We start from the raw sequence: 24,416 nt of genomic DNA, 5'->3' as shown, positions 1-24,416 counted from the left end.
ACACTCATGACCTTATAAAATAGCATGTATCTGCTTGTTTCTTTGCTTACTCTGTGACTTCCCCCATACTTGAATGTAAGCTCCTGATGACTGGGGACTGTCAGGTTTCCTCACTGCTGTACTGCAGGGCTCAGAACAGTTCCTGACAAAGAATAAACCCTGTGTCAGTCATCTGTGGTCACAGTAACGCTGAGTAACGCACTCTCCCAAAATTCAGCAGCTGAAAACTTGGTTGGCTTCTGCTGGAGTTTAGGCTGGGCTCTGCCCGGTGGTCATTCTGGGAGAAGCTAGTGGGGGACCCGAAGCAAGAACACAGATAAACGAAGCAAATAAAAATGAAAAATGCCCCCTGGACTAGAGCTGTACTACTCTGGAACTAGACACTGGGAGATTTCAGAGGACAGCATAGGTCAGGGCACATGAGTGCCGAGCTGTCCGGGCCCAGCAAGCAGCCCACGTGGCTGGATTGTAAAGTGGTGAATGAATGGAGGAAGAGAGGCTGGTCTTAAATATCTGAGAAAGGGAGCGGGGAGGACAGTGGAGACAGGATGGGGCACACAACCCCCCCAGAGGCCACCCTTTCTCCTGCCATGCAAACGTTTTTGCAGAGGGGCTCCTGGCAGCCTCTGCCCGCCCCCCACGGCCTCCGGGCCTGGCAGCCAACGGCAGCATCAACACACGTCATAGCCTCACGCACTCCACAAGCAGGACTCAGGAGGTGTGGGGGTGGGTGTCCAAGGTCTTGCAGAGTTGGTGGCGGGTAGGGGTCTGCTCTGAGCCAGTCTTCCCACCGCAACCAAACCAGGGCGAGGTGGCCATCCATGCAGGGTCAGGTGGCTGTCCATGCAGAGTCAGGGAGCCTGGAGCACACCTCTGTCTGTCCGTGTGGCAGCTGCATGGCCGGGGTTCCTCCAATCACTAGGACAGAAGAGTAATCGTGACAAAGTCCTGCTCCTGAGAAGTTCAGAGGGTGGGGGATCCCAGGTACCTCAAAAACAAGAAAGATGTGATCTAGCCAGTGATTAAAAAAAATAAAGGCACTCCAAATATACACACACATATATATATGTATATATATATATGTGTGTGTATATGTATGTACAATTACTTTCTAGAAGTGAATAAATCAGGGGATAAACTGGCATTTCGCTGTGGGCAGGTTCCCGGGCTATTACTGGGAGCCAGGGTCTGATCTTCAGGCTGAGCTGAGGGGCAGCACTGAACCTGCCAGGCCGAGGCCACACTGGGGCCCTGTGTGGATGGCCATAAGGCCAGCCCCCTGACAGCCCTCCCCACGTCATGTGTGCACAGAGTGAAGCCAAGAATCTGGGCTCCAGAAGAAGGATCCCCTGCATCTCAACAAGCAGAAGCTGCCTTAAGCCCTAAAATATGACTCCTCACATGATCCGGTCGTGACTGCAGAGTCCAGTGGGGCTCACAGCTCACAGAGCAGCCAGGGCACAGGCAGCACCAGCCCTGGTGTCCCAGCCAGAGAGGCCGGCAGGGGGGCCAGCGTACCTGGCCTGGTGGAGGATGGAGGAGGGGGAAAGGAGCCCCCTGCTGTCCCAGGTAAGCAGTGCCCTGGAGGCCTGCCAGGGTTGGAGATGTCCCAGGGCAGGTTCTCCCCACCCCGGCCCGCCAGAGCCATGCTCTGTGCTGGGGCTAGCCAGGAGGTGGACGCCCAGGAGGAGCTGCTAAGGTTGAGGTGGGGCTTTACTAATCAGGCACCTTGACCTCCCCCAGCGCCCTGTTCAGACCCTGAAAGATGACCCGGCCTTGCATGGGGGCTGCTGATCAACAACCTTCCTTTCCTCTGCTCTGATGTGGTCAGACAGGTGGGGAATGAAGGGCCAGCTTCTTCCTGGTAGACTGGGACCCCTGCCCAGGCCTGGGGCCTTAGCTCCCTGATTCTTTCCCCCAACCAAACTTCATGGGCCTGCTGCCCCTCCCCCTGCAGAGAGGGGGCAGAAGCCCTCCCACACCTGCCTGCCAGTGGAGGGGTTGCGGGACAGGCAGATCTGAAGTGAAGACTGTCCATCAAGGGGTCAAGTGGAACTGGCTTTGCAGCTTCTCCCAATCTCACGGCCAGCGAGCCAGTCCTCTGTCGGGGAACTGAGACGGGTGTGGGCCCCCCAACCTTCAGCACCCTGCTATTCTTCTCCTTGGTAATGTCAGGACCCCCAAGCTTGGCTGACTGTCCTGCTGGAGGGCCAGGTGGGGTCCTTGGGAGGCCCTGCGCCCCGCAGAGCCCCGGTCTCCTGGCCACTCCACTTCATGCCCCCAAAGCCCCTTGCCATCCCTTCTGCTGCCTGGCCGAGCAGGGCAGGCCTGAAGACTCCCATGTCCCCGGCCTTCTAGGGTCTCTGAGCGCCCCTTTCCATCTCCACCATCCAGCTTCCTCCCCCTGCAGGCTCTGACCTGCTCCCAGCTGAGTGTCACAGGATCTGAGAGAAGGGGGTTGCACTGGTGAGACCCCTCGTTCCTCCTTCTTCTGCAGGATGCTGGGGGTCAGGAACCACCCCTCGCCAGGAGCAGCCCCCTCACTTCAAGTCGCCTGGGGCCAGCTCCCTTGGAGGACCAGACCTGGAGGGCAGGTCTTGGGGGGGTCCTCGCCTGCTGCCTCCCCTCGGGAAGCAGCTGCCTCAAGTGCCTGATCTTCCTGTCCAACTTCCTCTTCTCTCTGCTCAGCCTGCTGGCTTTGGCCATTGGGCTCTGGGGCCTGGCCGTCAAGGGGTCTCTGCGGAGTAGTTGGGGGACCCCCCTGCCCCCAGACCCCATGCTGGGGCTGGTGCTAGGCGGGCTGGCGGTCAGTGTGGTGAGCCTGGCGGGCTGCCTGGGCGCCCTCTGTGAGAACGCCTTTCTGCTGCGCTGCTTCTCCGGGGGCATCCTCGCCTTTCTGGTGCTAGAGGCCGTGGCAGGGGCCCTGGTGGTGGCCCTCTGGGGCCGGTTAGAGGATGGCCTGGAGCACGTCCTGCGCCTGGCCATCACCCACTACCAGGACGACCCCGACTTGTGCTTCTTCATCAACCAAGTCCAACTCGGGCTGCAGTGCTGTGGGGCGGCCTCCTACCAGGACTGGGAGCGGAACACGTGAGTCCTAGAGCCCACGGGGGAGGAGGGCAGCCCCGTGGTGACTGGAAGGGTCCCTGGGGCTGGAGAGGAGGCAGACCACACACACACTCACATACACACACACTCCTGTACACACACTCACCTGTACAGGCTCCTCACCTATACACACACGTGTGCACACACTCACGCAGGCACACTTGCACATGTACACACTCGGGCCCAGCCAGGGCCACATGGTCACACAGGGATGTTCACAGGGAAGCCCAGCCAGCAGGCGTAGAAAGTCACTTTTCGGGGTTGTTGTTGTTTTGTGTGTTTTTTTCTGGTAAGGACATCATACAAGACATCTCAATGTCAATTGAAAATCACTTTCAGGTTAATTCAGGACATCACTTTGGACTATGACTCCACAATTCTCCCTCCACTGTGTGCATGTGTGTGTGTGTGTGTGCGTGCGTGCATGTGTGTGTTTAGAGTCATATGGAGACTCTTGAAAACCAGCCATTTGTACCCAACCCTCCCTGAGACGTGCTGGGCCCTTCCTTCTGTGCACCTTAGACTAAGCGCCCACGTGGCTGGTTCTCATTTGGTGGCCGAGTGTGACTTGGGTCTGTGGCAGCCCTTTCTGCCAGCCTCCGCGCCCCTGCCTTAGTGAGGCCCACTCTTCAAGGAGGTGAGACTGTGCTTGTGAGGGAGGATGAGGGATGAGCCTGCAGGTCACAGGGCCCTGGACGCCAGTCAAAGGCCAAGGGCACCTGAGAGCTGCCTGAAGTGGGTGATAAGAGCAACATTCCCTCGAGGCCCCACAAGCTCTTCCCAAGACTCCTGTCCCTTGTCACTGCCCAGTGTGGACGCCCCCACCATGACCTCCTGACCACTACAGAAGCCTCTGCCAGTCCTCAACCCACCTTCTCCTGCTCCGGCTCTGCTACTCAGACCAACGCAGCATCTATGGAGCGAGGCTGTCTTACTTCCAGCCTCTAGCAAACACTTGCCTCCCCTCAAGTGTCTGAGCAGCGTGTGCCTTCTAGCCAAGAAGCGTGTGCAGAGGGCTCCCTGGTCCTGGGACGAGTTATAGAGAGCTGGGTATTCTGGTATGTCTGGGTCATGTGTACGTGCCTGCTGGTGTGGATTCATGCTGTGTATGTGTGTGTATTCACACCTGTGTGCTTGCATCCGTGCATGTGTGCGTGCCTGTGTGCCTATGTGTGTGTGTGGCCATGGAAGTTCGAAGGTGGGTAGGAGACTTTCCACACAGCGCTGGGGTCCCGGACCAGGGGCCCTGCCCTCCAGACTGACACCCCCGTACGCCCTTGCAGGTACTTTAACTGCAGCTCCCCCGGAGTCCAGGCCTGCAGCCTTCCTGCCTCCTGCTGCATTGACCCCTGGGAAGACGGAGTCTCTGTCAAGGACCAGTGCGGATTCGGGGCCCTGAGCCTGGATGAGGACGCGGCCCAGAGGGTGGTGCACCTGGAGGGCTGTGGCCCCCCACTCTTCCAGTGGCTGCGCAGCAACATCCGGGCTGCGGGCGGCTACACCATCGTGGTCGTGGTGGTCCAGGGGGCGGAGCTCCTGCTGGCCACCCAGCTGGTGAGGGCCCTGGCTGTCCGCAAGGGGGTAGCAGGGAGTGGGGGTCTATCCACAAGACCCCCAGGACCCAGTGGCCTGCCTTCTGCCAAACTGGTCCTGGGCTGACTGGCAGATGGGATGAAAGACGAGGGCACTGGGATGGAGTCTGGGGCTGCAGGCCTCCCCTCCCCTCCTGGGGAAGGTGTCAGAATAACCTGCCTCGGTGCTTGTGGATGTGCACCTTGGACCCCTAGGCCTCTTCCACCTTCTGGCCTTCGGCTCCCCAGGGTCCCCTATCCCCTACACTGCCCACTTGCCTGCAAACGCTGCTGTAGTCCGAGTGTAAGCCAATCCCGATGACTGCCTGGCCAGCATCTGCCTCCCACAGAGGGTGCCAGGCAAAGTCACCTGGCCGGCAGTGAGAGTAGGGGGTGAGCGAGACTGAATGAAAACCTGCTGCCGAGCCCCCAGCTCTGCCTCTCACCCCAACCCTCACCACTGACCCCTGCTTCCGACCACCTCTGAGTCCGACCTCCGAGCCCAGCCGATGAGTCCCCACGTCCTCACCATAGCCTGGGGCCACCTCCCCCTTTCCTGTCCATCGTGGTTGAGGATGAGGCCCAGGCCTCTTCCTCCAGAGTGCTTTTGGGGGGGGTTTAAGTCTTATTGAGATGTGTGCCTCATGCAGTAAATTGCACCAACCTTAAGTGGGCAGCATAACAGTTCTTACTTATCTACACACTTGTGGACCCACTACCAGGTCTAGATCCAGCCCCAGCAGGGTCCTTTGTCCCCTCCCCGAGGTCACCCGTTGGAACTCTGCCACCTTTGGTTATTGGTTATCGTGGCTTTTTCTGGCCTTCACAGAAACGGGATCACAGGGGCCCCCTTCCTGAGAGTCACTCTCTGGTCACTGCTGTGTGGACAGACCCCCCCCATCCGTGTGGATGGGACTTGGGCAGCTTCCGGAAGATGCCTGCCACTAGGGGCAGCTTCCCACAGGTGTGTAAGTGGCAGCAAGCTCTGCTTCTCCCAGATGCGGTGTCACGAGTGGAATTGCAGGGTTACTAGCGGGTGTCTGTCCAGCTTTAGTGGATACTGAAGATGGGCTGGCTGGGCCCAATCTCCCTGCACCTGTCTCCTCACCTGTGGGGAGCAGACAGGCGTTCCCTCCTCTGACCCGACCTCCAGCTCCTGGTGTACGTGGTGCTGCCCGCCTTGCCCAGATCCAGCCATCAGGAGCCCGGCTCAAGGCCTGATGTGTTTCCTTCTCGCGGCCTGGCCAGGCCCCTGCCACCTGCGACTGCACCTGTCCACTCCTGCTGAAGAGACCCCCACCCTCAGACCCTGCCCCCACTGACAACACACCCCAGACAAGTGGTGGGGGGCCCGCTAATTTTATTTGAAACAGGACAGCAGGCATGGGCCATGCTGGAAAGGACAAGCTTCCCGCTGGTGTGACTGGTCCAGAGGGGTCTCGCTCTCTCACTGATGCTCACAGGACTCCTGCCATCCACCCTGCCGGCCCAAGGGCCTCAGCTGGGAAGGGCTGATGGGCGGAGCTCGTCCTCACCCCCCAGACAGGCAGGACAGGGGGTGGGATGTGGGAGACACTCCTGGGAGGCCTGCCCTAGCTTTCCAGCCATGGGAGGAGAGGGTCTGTGGACCACTACCTCCAGAAGTTAAGCAGGGCCTGGCCCAGCCCAAGAGGGTGTCCTGCAGGGAGCTGGTGGGGCTCCTGGTAACTAGCTTCCGGGGCCCGAGGTCGTCACTCGCGAGGGTCTCCACACACAATCTGGACACTCTGGACCCCACCCCCAGGGGGGCGGCCCTCCTCCCAGGAATCCTGAGCAGGGGTCGGAGCGGGCAGCAGCGTGGAGGGGCTGAGGGCCAGGGTCCGGTGCTAGATGATGCCGTACTGGGCCAGCTCATGCAGCTCCAGGTGGTTGAAGGCCTCCCATGGGCAGATGACCGTGATGTCTGCAGGACAAGAGGACCAGCGGGTCTAGGAGGGTCCCATGGCCCCAGGGGCCACTATTCCCTCTGCGCCCTGTTGTCCACACCCCAGTGGTGAGAGTCCAAGTCCTGGGCATAGAGCCCTCCTCTCAGGACACACCACCTCTGGGGGTGTCCAGTGGGCACCCTGCCCAGGAAGAGAGTGGGTGCAGCAGGCCCAGGGAGGGAGCAGAGGAAGGTGGGCCTGGCTCCTGGGGAGGGGGGACGGCAAGAGCTTTGTTCTTCTCCAGCCCCTCCCAGCACCTGGTGGACCCGCTGAGTAGGAACAACTCCACTGGGGTGGTGTCTGAGGCCTGAAGTTGGGAAAGAAAATGAAGGACAGCTGGGGGCGGTGCCCTAAGCGAGCCTCTGCCTGAGGAAGTGGGCGCAGAGGGGACAGGGCCCCAGGCACATTTGGGGGTGAGCGAGTGGGGGGGACCTGGCTGGATGCTAAAGGCCATCATACCTGTTCCGAGGCCTTCCATTCCAGGGATGTCGTCACCAAACCTACAAGGACAGAGCAGTCAGGGCTGGTGGCCAGAAACAGTGGAGTGGCGGTGTGCATGCGTGCATGCACTTGCGTGCAGATTCCTGGAAACGTGGTGTGTCTGAGTGTGTCCTGGGTGTGCACACAGGGGTCTGTGTGTGCGAGGACGCATGTCAGTTGGTGGGGCTGTGGCTGAGCATCTGGGTGGCAGTGGGTGGGTGTGCTTTCCAGACCCATTGGCAATAAAAGCTAGAGAGGGTGACAGGAGCCCGCGGACCCCACCCCTGCACCACATGCCAGGGAATGGGGAACCCTGAGACAGGCCGGCTCAGGCCCTCGAGAACCGCCCCACCCACTTAGGAGGATGAGACCACCTTCCACCAGGAAAGGGGGGCTGAGGCCCCACCCAGCCCCCCACCTGAAGTGCAGTCCCACCTCCCTCCTGTGCAGCTGGTGGGCCCTCCACCCCCTCTCAGAGCCACCCTTCCCGCAGCTCTGCTTACCCTTGGACACCTTTCTTGGGGGGCTTGCTCTTGAACTGCCTGGTTTGCCGTTGCTTAAATTTGGGGGGCCCTTTCCTGGGAGTGACGGGCCCCCCCATCACCCTGGTGGCCGACCGGATCTCAGCCTTGGGTGGCTCCAGGTTCATGGCCAGGCTGGCAAGAGACCCCGCAGCGACCCCGCGGCAACTTTCAGCTTCTGGACTGCCTCGCACTGTGGACCCTCCGGCTTTCGACGCCCCTTACAGGTCTCTACCCACCAGAGCAGAGAAAACCCTGAAATATGAGACCCACGGGTCCCCGGTGTGACACGGACAGCAACCCCCTGTCCTGGGGAACCCCTGTCATCTGCACGTAGGGCCCCATTTGGGACAGGCAGGGGGTGAGAATGCTGGGTGGCCCCAACATGCACCCCTCCTCATGCTCTCCCCCTGCCCCCACATTCCCCACCCCAATCCCTGGGGAGGGACACTCGGTCTCATCCATGGTGGTATGTTTGACACCCAGCAATGCCAATAAGAGTAACCTGAGAAACTGGAGGGCAGAGTGCCCGGGCAGGGGAGGGGCCTGTGTCACAGTGAAACGCTCAGTGAGCTGTGTAGCCCTGGCCCCAGCAATGTCTTCCTCTGCTAGTAAATCCTCCGCCCCCCAGCCACTCACTGGGTGCCAGCGTCACCTGCTGGTGTCCTTGAACCGACTGCACAGGGTGACCTCCCCTCCTCCTCTCCCCCAGAGCCTCCCCCTGGATGCCCTAAGCCCTGGTGACCTTGGCCGGGGCAGCTCATCTTCCTCTAAGCCTATTAGTACCAGAGGGATACTCTAATCCCTCAGGGGCCACTGTGAGCCCAGGCAGTCCGGGGGCTAAGTGTGTGACACAGACAGGAGCCGCTGCCCTAGCACTGGATGCCTCAGGCACCACCTCTTGGGTCCCCTCTCTTGCCATCCCATGTGTGGGCTGCAATGCCTGACTCTAGCCTGGGGCCACCACCTACAGTCTCCTAGAGTGTTAGGGCTGAGACCGGGAGGCAAGGACAGGCAGTTCTACCAGCAAGGAAGGCCTGGCCGTGGGTGCCGGGGCACCTGGGATTGGGTGGACCTTCCCTCCCTAAGGTTCGGTCTCTGTGCCAAGACCAGCAGCAGCCTGAGCGGAACCAGGGGTCAGGGGTCCAAGCTGGACAGCAGCAGGTCTGGTGGCCCTGGCTGCTCAAACCCCACGACACCCACTTCTCACAGCTCAGGCAGTGTAGGCCCAGCTGGACCCCGTCCCCCGTCCTAGGCTCTGAGCCCTGATGGCTCTCCAACGATCAGATGCTGTCCCCATGGAAACCACTGCCCGAGCTGCCCTGGCCCCACCCAAGCCTGTGACTGGTGCCCACCCAGGTTGGCTGACTTTGTGTGGCCTCAGACTCCAAGACCATTGCTGGCCCAGGAGACAGCCTGCACCACCATCTGACACGAGGAACGGAGGAGGTGATGGGCTGGGGGTCCTCTCTGAACAGGGCAATAGGTAGCCTCCCACAGACCCAGACCTCAGGGTGGTAGTAAAAAGCCCACCTGCTCCCCACCCTCTGGGCAGATACCCACTAACGCCCTTGGGTAAGTGGCCACCAGGAAAGGCAACCTGGGAAGGTCACTACTCACCAAGTACTGGGACAGGTCTCAGGGGACCAGGGGTGTGAGTGGCAGGCCTCCCTCAGCAGGGTGCTGGCTGGTCATTTATCCTGCAGCCGGGTAAGCTGATTAGGACTGTGTCTTGACGCCACACTAATGAGATTGTGGGGCGGGTAGCACCACCGAGGATTCCCCCAGATGGGGGAAGGGGCTCAGGTGTGGTCAAGGGCCTGGAGGAAGGACAAGCCAGGGACAGGGTCAGGGACGTGTGATCACGAACAGCCAGACACTCCTGAAGTGGCATTTTTTTTTTTTTTGGCCATGCCATGCAGCATGTGGTATCTTAGTTCCCTAACCAAGGATCAAATCCGTGCCCCTGCAGGGGAAGCACAGAGTCTTAACCACTTGACCACCAGGGAAGTCCCTGAAGCTGATCATTTTTGAAGCGAAGATGAGATGGCACTGGCTGCGGTCTTGGGCCTCCTCCCCTTCCAGTCCTCACTGCTGAGGGACCCGCCTTTGTGGTCCCCGAAGCCCTGTGTAGCCTGGTCCCGATCCACTTCTTCGCCCCTCATCCCCCCCTCTTGCTCTCTGTGCTCCTAGGAGCCCCTTCCACCCCAGGGCCTTTGCAGCTGCTGCTCCTGCCACGTGGTGCATTTTCTACATCTCTCCACTTCCTCTAGCTCCCTCCTCCAGGGACTTTCTTTCACAAATATGTGTTTTTGAAAAAATTACAGTAAACATCTTCCTACATCTCTGAGATAAACCACCTCCATGTTGTAGACCCCTTCAGGGGCCCCAAGCCCACTAAGCTCTTCTATGCTTTTGTCTCCAGGGAAATCTTTCTCTTCCTGGGCCATTTTCAAATCTGTAGAACAGGGCTGGAGTAGATGCTACCTGACATAAAGTGTAACAAACATGTATTGCTATAATCATGTTTCTCTGAACCAATCAAAACTGTTTCTGGATGACATCACTAGCTGGTCAAGACAGCCCGCACTACCAGTGTATTCTCAGGCTTCAGCCGGCAGCATGTTTTGTGGCTGTGTGGTTTTATTCTGTTGTCTACAGATCTGTCTCCATGCGAAACGCTGGCTTTACATTGGAGGCCCCTGCCTGGGAAGGCCTGTGTATCAGCTCAAACCGTTTGTGAAGCCACGTCACAACCCTAGCTTTTCCCTTAAATGAGAAGAGATAAAACAGGCATAAATTCATTCAACCTTGCCCATCCAGGCCACTGGCATCGGAACTTGGAAGCCTGCAGCTGGGTGACTGGGGTACTTCCCAGGCCACCTGCGGGCATCTGTGCCTGTCAAAGCTTTGCTAACAGCAGCCTCATGGGACTGGAAGGTCCTCCCTCTGCTGCACCCCTGAGAGTAACCAGCGCTGACCTTTGGGTGGGATTTCTGGGATGCCGGGACATGGAAGGGGGGCCATGGGGTCATTGTGACTTGACTAGTCAAGGAAACAGGTTTAGCTTCACCCTCACAGGTTGGTAAAGGCTGTAGGGGCCCAGTGGACATACGATGACACCTGCACCTGCCTTCCTTAACGAGGTGACACAAGCCTACAAATGATGAACAAAAGCCTCCTGTCTAACAACCACTGAGAACTTGTTTATTCTCAGGCAAAGTCAATAAACAGTTCTTCCTATTCCCGGCGACACCCGCAGCACAAAGGGGCCTCGGATAAAGGAGGCTGTGCTGCCTCCCAAGGAGGAGTCTGTCGGGATGAGAGTGTCTGGCTAGGTGGCTCAGCCTCCACTCCTCACACGGAGCTGGATCTCCATTCGGAGGAAGGCCTTGAGGTTCTCGTCAGCCACGTGCTCCTCTAGAGCGGCCAGGGCCCGCTCCCCGCCGTCCTGGTAGTGCCGCAGCAGTGCGTCTGCGTATTCCACCCACACGCAGTTGGGGCAGCCGCTCATGCAGCAGTTGGTGGGGGGCTGGAGCTCAGGCGGCAGCGGGTACAGGGATTCTGAGGGGCCCCCACCAGGCAGGGGGGATGGGGGCTGCCTGGTGCCTGCTGCACTTGCTTGGGAGCCCACCTCCACATGGTCCTTCTGAAACTCTCTGAAGCCTTCGTGGACTCGGATCCTGTGAAGAATGCTGCCACCTCCAGGAAGCCTTTGGCACCGGTCCCAGCTGGAGAGTGGCCCCTAAGGATTCAGATAAGCACATGAGTCTCCAGGAAGCCGGTTAAGGCCCCGCCTGCCTCCAGCTCTGGGGAAATTTTGGCCTCCTGTCACTGGCAGGGTGCTCTTTGTCTTTCTCAGCTTCCTCACCTCCTGCATGACCTCAGACAAGTTACTTCACCTCCTGCATGACCTCAGACAAGGTACTTCACCTCTAGACTCAGTTTACCGACAAAACGCTTGGTACGAGGACGATCTGTAGGTTCGTAAGAGATGCTGGGTTCAAGGCCTTGCACTAGGTGTGCACTCCAGCAGATGGTGGAGGGGTGAGACTGCACCTCCAGCTAAGATGGCTCTGCTGGTGGACAGGACTGTGGTGGGGGTGGAAGCCTGTGAGCTCCAGCCCACCTCTTCCTCTCCAACCAGTACTGCCATATCCCGCCCCTGTGACCATCCTCATTAATCGTATCACCCCTCCATCCCTGTTTCCCTCTGTCACATAAGCCCAAGTCATTCCCAAAGGCCAATGGGTAGCCCTCTTCCCACCTCCAGCCCCCACTCTGGCCCCGGGGTTCCCTTCCCTGCTCTGTCTCCAGGGAACTGAACACGGGCCCAAATTTTATTTATTTCTCTAACTCCTCCTCCGAGGAGCATCAGCTCCTGGTTCACTGAGGTCTCCCCAAAGACCTCACACTCAGCAGGTGTTCAACAGCTACTGTACGATGGAACGACCCCAGGCTCTGCCCAGCGGCCGGGAAAGCGGGGCTTCTCGGCCCCAGCGCTGCGGGGCCCGGCTTCCCGAACGCATCCCGTCCCCTTCCCCGTCCCCGCCGGTACTTGCCGGGCCGCGGGTAGCAGCGGCCACCGCCTGGCCTCTCCGGGCCACATTCCGCAGCAGCATCGCCCACGGCCCGGCCCACCGCCAGTCCCACGGCCCACGCACCCCCCGTCGGTCCCGCAGCTGCACCGCCGCAACAGCGCAGGAAGCGGAAGTGGCGGGCGTGGGGGCGGAAGCGTGCGGGGATGCGGAAGTGGCTGTTCGGGTGAGCGGCGCGCGTGCAGATGGCGGGAGCCCGGCGCCGAGCGGCTGCGCCCGCGGGGACTGCAGGGGCTGGGAGCCCAGGGCGGCGGCAGGGCCGGAGGCAGCAAGAGCCGGGGAAGCAGCGCTCGGCGCCGCGGCCGGGGCCGCGCAGGTGGGTGCCGGTCTCACCGCCGTGAAGACTCCCCGGCCCACCTCCCCGCGCCGGGCCCAGCGCGCTGCTGGGTCTGTGTGGTGGGCGCCCCGGAGGGTCAGCTGGGTGGGCGGAGGCGTGAGGGCGTCTCCGGTGTGGCACGTGTCACCTTCCCGGGCGCCGTTTTTGCCCTACTGAACGAGGTCAGGGAGCGACGGGCCTCCCTGGGGCTCTCGGAGCTCCCTCCCCCCCCCCGCCCTCCCCATCCAGCGTCCTGTGAAAACCGGTCCAGGGACAGCCTCCGGGCGAGCGAGGACGAGATCGTGCTCCCTTGACCGGCACGCACCGCAGCAGCCAGGGTGGCCTGCGAAGTTTCTTGATCCGGGCTCAGCTTCAGTTTCTTGGATTCTGCTTATGCTCCACTTGAGGCGTGTCTCACCCTCGTGTTCTCCTTCCCAGCAAAGAAAAGAAGAAAGTGAATTGCAAGCCCAAGAACCAGGATGAACAGGAAATTCCTTTCCGGCTCCGAGAGATTATGAGGAGCCGCCAGGAGATGAAAAACCCCATCAGTAACAAGAAGAGGAAGAAAGAGGGTAACTCCAGTCCCATGTTGAGTGGCCACAAAGCCTTGTGTGTTTGAATCTGCTTAATTGCAAAAGTATTCCGTGGCATTTCAGGCAGAAGAAATCTGCTAGGCCCTGGCAGTCAGATGGTGCAGGAACATGTGGAGGACTGACCTAAGGCTGGTGTCCCCAGGGCCAGAGTGGCGGCTGGAGGCAGGTGGCACTGTGGTTTCAGGGGAGTCTCCAAAAGGAGCCCCTGGGGGTCTCATGGACCAAGGTGGAACGGTTGATTTTCCCCTCCCAGGAGTAATGGAGAGCCATCACAGGGGACAGTCGGTTCAGATTTACCTGAAGGAAAGGTCACTGTGTAACAATTGAGGGGGTGAGCTAACACTGCAAGCCAGCGAGGCTCTTGCAAGGAAGAAATGATGATGATTCCTTGGACCTGAGTGCAGAAATCATGGTGGAGAGAAGTGGATGGTTTCCAGAGGTTACAGAGGGAATTGATCAGACCCTCTGAATTGATCATCTCTCCCACCCTTCCCCCAAGGCCAGATAGGGTGCCCACCTGTCAGCCTCTGCCAGAGATAACACTCTGGATTCTGGGCAGTGGGGCCCAGGGTGGTTGTGTTTTGTGTACACATATAGGTATTTGTTTTCCCAAATGTGGGACAGCAATGCTGTTTTGTAATTTCTTTATAAACCTTAGGCTTTTCATTGGGGGTTAGATGGCTGCGAAAGCAGTAGTGAAATAGAGTTGAGGAAGGGGAGGGGTAGAGGACATCACTGGCCCAGATGGAAGATGGCCCATTCTGAACCATGCTCTATTGAATCAGCACTTTTGGGGGTTTAAGTTATTTAAAAGCCATAAACTTACATACTTGGTGAAATCAAACGGTTCTGAAAGGTATGAGGTGAGGTGTAGCCTCCTTCCTGTCTTTTTTTGTTTTTTGGGGGTTTTTCTGGCTGCATTGGGTCTTTGTTGCTGCACACGGGCTTTCTCTAGTTGCGGCAAGCCAGGGCTACCCTTCATTGCGGTGCACAGGCTCCTCATTGCAGTGGCTTCTCTTGTTGCAGAGCAGGGGCTCTAGGTGCATGGGCTTCAGTAGTTGTGGCACACAGGCTCAGTAGTTGTGGCCCATGGGCTTAGTTGCTCCCTGGCATGCGGGATCTTCCCGGACCAGGGATTGAACCCAGGTCCCCTGCATTGGTAGATGGATTCTTAACCTCTGCTCCACCAGGGGAGTCCTCCTTCCCTGTCTTTGAATCCTGCTCCCTCCTCCTAAAAGAAACCACTGTTCATCTTCTTGTTTACCTTCCCAGGGGAAATATTATGCATATTTTCACATATTTAGCTATAAAAGGTATACCTTCATTCTCTATAGTTTGGTGTCTTGGGTTTTTACTTCCAGTAGATTTTGTAGATCTTTCCATGTCCTTAACCGTAGCTCTGCCAAGCTCTCCTCAGCAGCTGTGCGGTGATGTCTCTGGATGAACAATGGGATTCATTCAGCCAGTCACCTAGTGACGGACACTTAGGCTCTTTCCTGTTTCCTTTTTCAGCCGAGCTGCAGAGGACATCTTTGACGTGTACCAGTGGGCTGTGGTGGGCACCCGCCCCAGGGTGCCCCCCCAGCTGGCATCTTAGATCCTCTTTAGTGCCCACATGAGCCTGGTCTTCCCTTCCTGTGGCCTGGGGAGGGGAGATGAACATGGATGGCCAGCCTGGCACCACCTGCTCCCCCCCGCCCTCACTTTACAACTCTCCCCTCTGAGGTCTCCTTTTGTCCTCAGCCCAGGTGACCTTCAGTAAGACACTGGAGAAGGAAGCAAAGGGAGTGGAGCCGGACATCGCGGTACCCAAGTTCAAGCAGAAGAAGTGGGAGTCCGACAGGGCCTACGTGCGGCGCATGCAGCAGGAGGCACGGCACGTGCTCTTCCTCAGTAAGAACCAGGCCACCTGGCAGCCGGAGGTGCAGGCGGCTCCCAAGAAAGAGAAGTCAGAGCGGAAGAAAGCGTGAGTGGGGGCTGGAGGAGCTGGAAGGCAGGGCTGTGGGGTCCCACGATGTCTTCTGCATCGACAGCGTCTTGTTGCCAAGGGGCACCGCACCCACCCCATGATTCAGGGTGGGCAGGACCTGGTGTCAGTGGGTGTTTTTCTCTACACCACTCCCGCTTGACCTCAGGGCTTCTGGGAGGCTCTGAACTCACGGAACTCCGAAGGCCTAGCTTTGTCTATGCCTCTCTCTGGAAAGCATCAGGTGTCCAAGAGCCAAGTGAGGTTGAGGGCCAGCTGTCCACCCCGGGACCAGTTGTTGTAGGGAAGCAGAAAAAAGGTGAGGCTCATTGTCTTCCTAGGAGGGCTTGCAGGCCACCGGGGGACTGTGCCTGCCCCATGTAAATCAGTTTCCAGGGTTCACCTTTCCAGCCCGAAAGAGATTAGAGAGCCTGTAGCTGTGTCGTTTGCCCAAGTTCTGTGACCTCTCAGACTCAGCTTCCTGGTGGGTAAAGTGGAGATACTGGCACCAGAAGGAAGCCCACTGCCAGCTGCGGCTCCCCTGCCCATACCTACCCTCAGCCCTGGAGACGTCTGCGGTGCAAGCTGTGTGCTGCCTCCCTGAGCCTGTGGATGGGGGCTGGGGCAGTGGTTTCAGCAAACAAATGCTTTTTGAGATGTGTTTCTGCCTTTACTGCAACTTTTGTCATGAACCAAGCCAGGCTTTCGCTTTTCCACTTCTCTGGTGGTCCAGTGGTTTAAGACTGCGAGTTTCCACTGCAGGGGCATGGATTCGATCCCTGGTCGGGGAACTAAGATCCTGAATGCCACGTGGCATGGCCTAAATTAAGAAGGAAAAAAAGAAAGAAGTTTCTCTGAAAGCTGTGAAGGTTAGATTGTTTTCAGCTTTGTAGAGTTTCCCTGTGTCCAGATTTTTATCAAACGTGTACTCATATTAGCCGATGAAAATTACATCACACAAAACCTCTCCCAGGTACCCCCTAAAGCCACAGTGATCTCCAGAACTGTCACTGGTCGTTGGTTCTGATAACAAAAAGGGGCCCCGTCACACATACTGCTGTACACGGCCCTTTAGACACAGCAGCACAGCTGATGTTTGGGGCAGATGATGCTCTGAGGTGGGGGCCGTTCCGTACACTGTTGGGTATGGAGCAGCATTCCTGGCCTCCACCTGTGAGGCGCCAGGACCACTCCTCTCCCCCCAACACTGTGACAACCCAAAACATCTGCAGACATTGTTAGGTGCACTCTAGGGGTACAGCCGCAGCCGCCGAGGACCCCTGTCTTGGACCTTTGGAGGGGCCTGCTGGGTTCAGAGCTCTCTCTGTGGGTTGTGAGGTTTGGAAGCAGCTGCCTAGGGTCTTCCGTGGGGCATCCCTCGTGGGCAGGGGTGACCTCTTCCTCTTCCTGAGTCCAGTGAACTGAGAGTTGAGGAAAATGAACAGCACTGTGCTCTCTTCCCAGGTTCCAGAAGCGGCGGCTAGATAAAGTCCGGCAGAGGAGGCAGGAAAAGGCAGCAGAAAGGCTGGAGCAGGAGCTGCTCCAAGGTATCTCTTCCCAAAGCCATTGTGTCAGCCCTCGTTCTGGGGCACCTGTGTCTCCCTGGGGTCGGTGGGTAGGTGGGCAGTGGCTCCGAATGCCAGGGCTGCAGTGTTTGTGTGGGCAGCAGGCCTCAGTCGTGCTCCTCTGCCCCTCTAGACACGGTGAAGTTTGGTGAGGTCGCACTGCAGCCCCCAGAGCTGACCACCAAGCCCAGGATGAGCATGAGTAGGGACCAGGTAAGCAGGGGTGAGGGAGTTGCCGTTTTTGCCCCTCGGTGCTGCCTGGTCCGGGGCACACAGGTGGAGAGCACCATGTTCTCACTGGGCTTTAGCTATTGGACTGACCTAGGCTCTTTGTGACCTCCTCTCCTTCCTGATTCTGTGCCTCAACGTCCCTCTCTCTGCTCCTCAGCCTGGCAAGAAATCGCTGATGCTGAAGATGCTTTTAAGCCCTGGCAGTGTGTCCCAGCCTCTGACCACCTCGCTGGCCAGACAGCGGATCGTGGCGGAGGAGAGAGAGCGGGCCGTGAAGGCCTATAGGGCGCTAAAGAAACTGAAGCAGCAGCGGCAGGGGACTCAGTCACCACAGCCACCACACCTCCCTTCCGGAAAGAAGCCAAAGATGTAGCTGTGATGGTGAGGGACCGGAGCTGCTGCGCCTGGGTTTGGGCTAGACAGGAAGGTGGCCTGCAGTTGAGAGTTCTTTCCCCAGAACACATGCTGGGACTCAGGTCAGGGAGAGGGCTCCTGATTTTTCTCTTAAAGACTGTTGTTTCATGAGTGACCCTCCACCAGGCCCCTGTCTTGCACAGGGCGTCATCTGTCTCCTGAGCCCCCATAGGTGGAGCCAGCGCCTGGGTGAGATGCAGCCAGCGTCATTCCCTCAAGCCTAGCGTCACGTGCAGCTTTGTTTTGAACACACAGGTTCAGGCTGAGACAACCCAGGGCCACTTTACGGAAGGCCAATCCCATCATCCTGTCCCTAAATACCAGTTAATTGTAGGCGCTGCCGATTTAGGTGAACCAAATCGATAAGTGAGGCTCTGCTGGATTCAACAGAGCAGCACAGCTGGAGCAAGAGCCTGGTAGCAGGCTGGTGTGGGGCAGGGGCAGGGGGCAGCATCTAGGCCACCTAGACCAGCTCAGCACTGCTGTCACAGTCCCCGCCACCCCAGCTCATGTTTGGGTGTGGAGACTGAGCCACCCACACCAAGATTTGGGGTCATCGGGGTCCTTATGTCATTGAGGGCTCTCCAGCAGGTCCAGAGTGGCTTGATAACAAGGACAGGAGCCCAGGCCAGAATTTTCTTGTGGTCAGAGGGGCCATGTTAGCTCCTGCCAAGGGCAGGGCCCGGCAAGATTTGAATCTCCCACTGGCCCCAAAGGAGGGAGCACCTAGGTTTATCATCTTGTTCAGACGTGGGATACAAGTGAGAGCGTGGGGATGAGGCTTACAGATAGTTAGCAATTGAACATGGATGGACAGGGACAGGCCACTCATAGCCCTGTTGGAGGACAGCTGCCGGGCTCCCTCACTCCCTCCAGCTCAGGCTCCTCTAGCCGGCAAAGACGGCCTGGACAGCTCAGTCAGTGCCAGGCCTCAGCCCTGGCTGGGGCAGCCCTACGGATTGAGTATGGAGTTCTGTGGGATCTGTTTTGCTCTTCCCAAAGTTTGCATTTTATGCAATGAAGTTTATTTTTGAGTTAAAAGATTTAAGTTGTGGAAGCTGTACCTGGAATCAGGGCTGTCACTCTCTCAGGGGTGTGTTTCTGCATGGCGGGCAGCCCTGGCCCCTGCATGGGGTGACCAGGTGCTGGTTGCCATGCAGTAGCTGGGACTCAACCACCATCACATGGCATCTGGGGTGGGCAGCACTTCTCTCGTTCAGCGTTGGCATCCTTCTTACAGTAGGATTCTGAGATGAGCAGGGCAGCAAGAGCAAGGGGTGAGGTGGGGTCACTGAGAAACATCACAGTTTCCTGGACACATTGCAAGTAGGGTATGAACGTGGGAATGAGGAAACAGGTTGTGGTTAGGGAAGTTTGCCTCTGGTCACATGAATGTGGAAATTATGTTCCCTCAGGCCCTTGTCAGGGGCGACTTGGTTCAGGCTGGCTTTACCATCAGAGATGTCACCAGGCCCAATCTAACCCGTCAGAGGTGGTGACCAGGCCAGAGGTTACCCCTCAGAGATGGACCCCCAAGCTGGGCATCACCCCTTCAGAAACAGAGCCTAGACTCAGGTCATCCCTACAGACAGAACCCAGGTGGGATTAGCTGTTAAGACACTCAGCCCAGGTTAAGGGTGTTGACCTTGAGCATGGAATAGGGTCTTTAGCCAAAATGAGTTTATTTGACATCAGAAGAATTTCAATTCAGGACAAGCAAACTGGCAATTTGGGGGAGACAAAGGGAAGTTCAGCTTTTATTAGGTTTTAGGAGATGAGGAGGGCTCTGGTGGTTCTCCATTGGCTGTTCCCGATGGGTAGCTGGTTGCTGGGCCAGAAGGAAATCTTTCCTGCCAGGTCTGTGAGCTGTGGTGAGGGATGCATGCACGGGAGCCCTCCGTCCATAGCTTCCCGACCCCATGCTGACTGAGCTTTCCTTTGCTCATTTCCACGTTCCCCCTTTTGATCGAGATCTTTCCTTGAGAGCACCACGGATCAGTTTTAGTGGAGTTATGTTTTGCCCTTTCCGGGACGTCATGTCCCACGTCAGAGGGAGTGTGCATAATGATTGAAACCAAGTGAGGGGCTTCCCTGGTGGCGCAGCGGGTCAGAACCCGCCTGCCAACGCAGGGGACACGGGTTTGAGCCCTGCTCCAGGAAGATCCCACGTGCCATGCGGCAGCTAAGCCCGTGCGCCACAACTACTGAGCCTGCGCTCTAAAGCCCGTGAGCCACAACTGTTGAGCCCAAGTGCCATGACTACTGAAGCCCACACGCCTAGAGCCCGTGCTCTGCAACAAGGGAAGCCACACCACAGCGAGGAGCCTGTGCACCACAATGGAGAGTAGCCCCCGCTCGCTGCAACTAGAGAAAGCCCGCGTGCAGCAACGAAGACCCGATGCAGCCAATAAATAAATAAATAAATTTATTAAAAAAAAAAAAAGACCAAGGAGAGTGGGGTGAAATTTATGCTTATTCCCACATCTTGTATAATTGAGTTTCTGTTGATACTTTTCCAAAGGTGTTTATCCAGGTAGTATTTGCTATCGTACAGATGCCTCCTTGTTCGGCAAGTAGGAAATCGAAGCCATGTGGTTGTTTGAAACTACTTAGGCCAATGAGTCAAGCGATAGTTGTTGGGCTGCAGAATCAGCCAGCTGTCCTGATGTTGGGGGGAGATTTCTGATCACGTGCTCATTGGCACTTCAACCCAAGGGGGTTTTGATGAGAACTGGTCAAATGGCACAGACTTATAGCACTTAACCAATGGAGTGGGTTCCGCGAACACTGTGAAGTTCAAGTGTTCCTTTCCAATGGGATCTTAGCCACAGAGGAGGCAGTGGCATGTCTACATGGAAAATCTTCAGTCCAATGAGAAAACATACAAATCATTACCAAGAATTATTTTTACCCATGAGGTGGTGGGCAGCTCTGTGAAACCCGCTTGCCAAACCTTGAATAGTCCATCAGGCAACTTGGAGTGCCTGGGAGGGAGCAGTGTGGATGGTGTTCTGGATTGTATTTTGGGAATGTCATGCCAGCCCCGGAGCCAACATTTTCCCATATAATGCTGCATAATATTTGTCCAATATCATCTGCAGAGAATTCATTACTTGGAAAAGCAACATTGTAGCCCACACACTGCAAATTCACCACATGCCGCTCTTTAACCAGCGTGTCAGCCTGCTTCTGCACTTTGTCATCATCGGGTCCGGTGTAAGAGCATGAGCTGTTCACTCCTGTTGGAAGAGCTCTAAGTGTTGTGGATTCAGTATCTCTTTCCATGACTTGCTGAGGTTTATTGGAGACCTCCACTATTGGAATCGTGCCCCGAGGCAGGGGCTGTTCCACAGTAGTGGGGTTGAGCACTGGGACTGTACCTCCAGTATAGACATTCATACCCAGTCTGCAGAGTTTTTTCTCTGAGCCACTCAAAAGGGAGCCTTGGAAAAGCTCCTGATGCCTTGGAGTCCCATCACTGGGAAGGGGGAGGACATTGGAAAGATGGGTTGGGTGACTGAAGATGCCTGGAGCATTTTGGTTTCTAGAAGTCTTTCTTCCAATGTCTTGGCTTTTTACAGCAATGATCGAGGCTGGGAGGTCTTTGCTTAGGGGACTCCATCTGTTGAAGTTGGATATTAAAGATTTTAATGGGTTTTTTTCTTAGCAGAATCATCTAAGGTGCAGGCTAATTGGTTTGCCAAATTAACTAAGTCTGGAGAGGACATAGTTTCCCATTCTATTCTAGTTCTCTTAACCAAGAGAGTCGTGGTTTAGCCCATTAATGAACAAGGCGTTGAAGGCTACCCCAGTGGATTCGACATCCATAGGGAAGCCAGCATTCTCCTGGAAACAATTTGGAATTGACTTGTGATAGTGTGATTTAGCTATAACATACATGTAGTCTTCATCCCCATTTCTGGCACAGAGCTCCTAAAACCCTTGGAATTTTCTGATTAGAGCACCCAAAGTGTCTCATGTTAGGTGAATGAATTGGCTTTGGGACCCCACCTAAGGATGGGGGCTGGCTGCCAGGAGAAGCAAGCGTGTGATTAGGGGGTTAGGACTTTTCAGTCCCGATTACCCCCGACTGCCCAACCTCCGGGGAGGGGAGAGGGCCTGGAAGTTGAATTAATGATTCAATCAGTTATAAAACCCAAAGGACAGGGTTTAGAGAGCTTCCAGGTTGGTGAACATATGGAGATATGGGGAGAGTGGCGCGCTGCAGAGGGCATGGGAGCTCGGCCCTTTCCCCATACCTTGCCCTATGTATCTCTTCCATCTGGCTGAGTCATTTTCCTTTGTAACAGACCGGGGATCTAGTAAGCAAACTGTGTCTCTGAGTTCTGTGAGCTGCTCTAGCAAATTGAACCTGAGGAGCGGGGCGCTGGGAACCTCTGATTTATAGCCAGTCGATCAAAAGCACAGGTAACAACCTGGGCTTGTGATTGGCCTCTGAAAGGGGTGGGGTGGAGGGGCAGTTTTGCAGTTTTGTAGGACTGAGCCCTTAACCTGTGGAATCTGACTATCTCTGGGTGGATTGTGTGAGAATTGAATTGAGGCTCCAGAAGGACTGTCCTGCAGGGTTGCTGACCCCATTAGGCACTCAGTGGAACAAGTCACCCTAGTAAGGGAAGCTCCCCGATTTCTCATGCATTATCTGTGACATCATTACACACTGTTAGCATTTACCCAGTGGAGGGAGGCGTGGTGCTGCCAAACCCACAGTGGGAAGCAGACCTCAGACCACCAGGAGAATTGTGTCCTGTGGGAGTCCTGAAAAGTGCAAAAATTTGCCTGAGAAAAATGGGATTGGTAAAACTAATCAACAGAAAACCCGGTCATGCTACAGAGTTTTAGCTCCTACTGCTTGCCGCATGACAGGCCAATAAATTGAGAGACGAGATGTTGGGGCAAGGAAGAGCAACTTTATTCAGAACAGAAAGCCAACAGACTGAGAAGGTGGCGGACTAACATCTCTAAGAATCATCTTCCCTCAGTTAGAATTCAGGCTTCTTTTATATTTGCTTTACAGTATTGTGTTAGTTTCTGCTGTACAACAAAGTGAATCAGCCACATGTATACATACATCCCCATATCCCCTCCCTCTTGAGCCTCCCTCCCACCCTCCCTATCCCACCCCCCCATCCCACCCCTTTAGGTCTTCACAAAGCATCAAGCTGATCTCCCTGTGCTCTGTAGCAGCTTCCCACTAGCCATCTGTTTTACATTTGGTAGTGTGTATATGTCAATGCTACTCTCTCACTACGTCCCAGCTTCCCCTCCCCCCAGTGTCCTCCAGTCTGTTCTCTACCTCTGCATCTCTATTCCTGCCCTGCCACTAGGTTCGTCAGTACCATGGATGTGTTACTTTCTTCCTGTGGCCATTCAGGGTTGGGCCCAGTCAGGATGTTTCCTGTGAGCTAAACAAAAGGATTTTAGCTTCATGCTCGTTACCTGGGAGGCAGGGTTCCCAGAGATGGGCCGTTATGTGTCGTTTAAGCTAATAGGCAACATCCCTTTTGTGATTAATTTGTCAGAATACAGGATTCTTTCCTAGTATAGTCAGAACAGTAAAATTCATTTCTGACATTACAAAGTGAAGACTTGAAGAAATCAAGTGTTCTTAAAGTTTTTTAAGCCTATAAAATTTGACAAAAATAAAAAAATAAAATTTGACCCAGGAAGACTGATGTTAATGGAGAAAAAATGGCCACAGAAGGGTTTTCAGGGACTTCCTGGTGGCACAGTGGATAGGACTCCATGCTCCTAATGCAAGGGGCCGGGGTTCAATCCCTAGTCAGGGAACTAGATCCCACGTGCCGCAACTAAGAGTTCGCATGCAGCAACTAAGACCTGGCACAACCAACCAAATAAATAAATAAAAGAATTTTCAGTAATTTTCAGTAGAAATGAAATATGCATATATGTTTGTATCTCATATCTAAACATATTACTTGCCCTGTAAATGCCACATGGAACACCCCAGAAGAAGCCACTGATGTGCTTTGTATGCAAACCAGTGGGACTGGCTTTATGATGACTGGGTTATTCAGCTGCTGAATATGCCTGTTGCCCAGGTCATGGTAGATGCTGTGATTAAGGGGGCCCCTTTCACTTGGGTGCCCCCTTATTGCAAAATCAGAAAACAGTTTGGGAAGCCTTAGGGAATTTGCTGTCTCAGCTTTCTCTCAAGTGTCTCTCACAGATGCTAATAAGACCAGTATGTTAGCTAACAAAGAGAATGGAGAGAGGCCCAGGGGAGAGGCAAGGGACTCTTCCCAACTAGGTGAAACTATTTAAAGGGTTATAAGAAATAAGATGAATAGAGCAAATATTGAAAGAGGCAGAACAAAGAGGAATCAGGAAGGGGTGAGCAGGATAATCTTTAGATGGTTATTTAAGTATAGTTGACTCACAATGCTGTGTTAATTTCTGCTATTCAGCAAAGTGATTGTTATTTATACACACATATTCTTTTTCATATTCTTTTCCATTATGGTTTATCACAGGTTATTGAAGATAGTTCCCTGTGCTATACAGTAGGACCTTGTTTATCCATCCTGTGTATAATAGTTTGCATCTGCTAACCCCAAACTCCCACTCCATCCCTCCTCCACCCTCCTTTAGATGGTTATTAAGAAATGGGATGGGGAATTCCCTGGCAGTCCAGTGGTTGGGACTCTGAGCTTGCACTGCAGGGGATGTGGGTTTGATCTCCAGGCAGGGAACTAAGATCCCACAAGCCCCCCCACCCCCGTGCCAAAAAAAAGAAGAAAATAAGAAATGCGATGAATTAAACAGATATTGATGGGGTTAAAACAAAGGTTTTAGTACAGTGCTCTCTAGGTTGGGTAGGCCAGAGGGACCCTCTGCTGGGCCCCAACGTTAAAGGGCCCCAAATAGGACTTCCCTGGTGGCCCAGTGATGGCTGCTGGGACTTTGGACAAGAGAACTTCCACTGGAGGGGGGTTTACCACCCTGCCCCCGACATTAACTGAAGCTACACCAATGATTGAAGGACATAAAATGATGTTAAGCTCTGAAATAGCTATGATGTCTAGGACGGTGTCAGAGGAACACTCTACT

General features: G+C 55.7%; 4 protein-coding genes across 7 annotated transcripts; 2 read left to right on the top strand and 2 right to left on the bottom strand.

Moving 5' to 3' along the window:
- Nucleotides 1-1,424: 1,424 nt before the first annotated feature.
- On the top strand, nt 1,425-4,963 carry TSPAN10 (tetraspanin 10). Its single transcript, XM_057716898.1, is given in 4 exon segments — nt 1,425-1,569; nt 2,498-3,090; nt 4,392-4,725; nt 4,727-4,963. Coding segments are annotated over 4 exon segments (1,092 nt in total). The 5' UTR covers nt 1,425-1,533; the 3' UTR covers nt 4,856-4,963.
- A 1,059-nt stretch (nt 4,964-6,022) lies between these two features.
- On the bottom strand, nt 6,023-9,837 carry PDE6G (phosphodiesterase 6G). Of its 3 annotated transcripts, none has more exons than XM_057716182.1 (4): nt 9,265-9,837; nt 7,627-7,899; nt 7,103-7,143; nt 6,023-6,621 (listed from the first exon to the last, which is right to left on the bottom strand). In XM_057716182.1, exons 2-4 carry the CDS (start codon nt 7,770-7,772, stop codon nt 6,545-6,547), a joined length of 264 nt encoding a protein of 87 aa, XP_057572165.1. In that variant the 5' UTR covers nt 7,773-7,899; nt 9,265-9,837; the 3' UTR covers nt 6,023-6,544. The 3 variants fall into 3 exon arrangements, with proteins under 3 accessions (XP_057572165.1, XP_057572166.1, XP_057572167.1); XM_057716183.1 differs by having other exon boundaries at nt 6,032-6,621; nt 7,627-7,875; XM_057716184.1 differs by having other exon boundaries at nt 6,032-6,621; nt 7,627-7,779.
- A 990-nt stretch (nt 9,838-10,827) lies between these two features.
- OXLD1 (oxidoreductase like domain containing 1) lies at nt 10,828-12,341 on the bottom strand. Of its 2 annotated transcripts, none has more exons than XM_057716125.1 (2): nt 11,516-12,194; nt 10,828-11,389 (listed from the first exon to the last, which is right to left on the bottom strand). In XM_057716125.1, the coding sequence occupies exons 1-2, from the start codon at nt 11,522-11,524 to the stop codon at nt 10,988-10,990; spliced, it is 411 nt and encodes a 136-aa protein (XP_057572108.1). In that variant the 5' UTR covers nt 11,525-12,194; the 3' UTR covers nt 10,828-10,987. The 2 variants fall into 2 exon arrangements, with proteins under 2 accessions (XP_057572108.1, XP_057572107.1); XM_057716124.1 differs by lacking the exon at nt 11,516-12,194 and adding an exon at nt 12,207-12,341 and having other exon boundaries at nt 10,830-11,389.
- A 41-nt stretch (nt 12,342-12,382) lies between these two features.
- Nucleotides 12,383-19,770, top strand: CCDC137 (coiled-coil domain containing 137). Its single transcript, XM_057716659.1, has 6 exons — nt 12,383-12,558; nt 12,997-13,130; nt 14,895-15,117; nt 16,582-16,664; nt 16,816-16,895; nt 17,071-19,770. Exons 1-6 carry the CDS (start codon nt 12,428-12,430, stop codon nt 17,284-17,286), a joined length of 867 nt encoding a protein of 288 aa, XP_057572642.1. The 5' UTR covers nt 12,383-12,427; the 3' UTR covers nt 17,287-19,770.
- The last annotated feature ends 4,646 nt before the right edge of the window (nt 19,771-24,416 follow it).

Source organism: Hippopotamus amphibius, chromosome 17 (genome assembly GCF_030028045.1).
Source record: "Hippopotamus amphibius kiboko isolate mHipAmp2 chromosome 17, mHipAmp2.hap2, whole genome shotgun sequence".
NCBI classification, from domain to species: domain Eukaryota; kingdom Metazoa; phylum Chordata; class Mammalia; order Artiodactyla; family Hippopotamidae; genus Hippopotamus; species Hippopotamus amphibius.
This window is presented reverse-complemented; position numbering and strand designations above follow the sequence as displayed.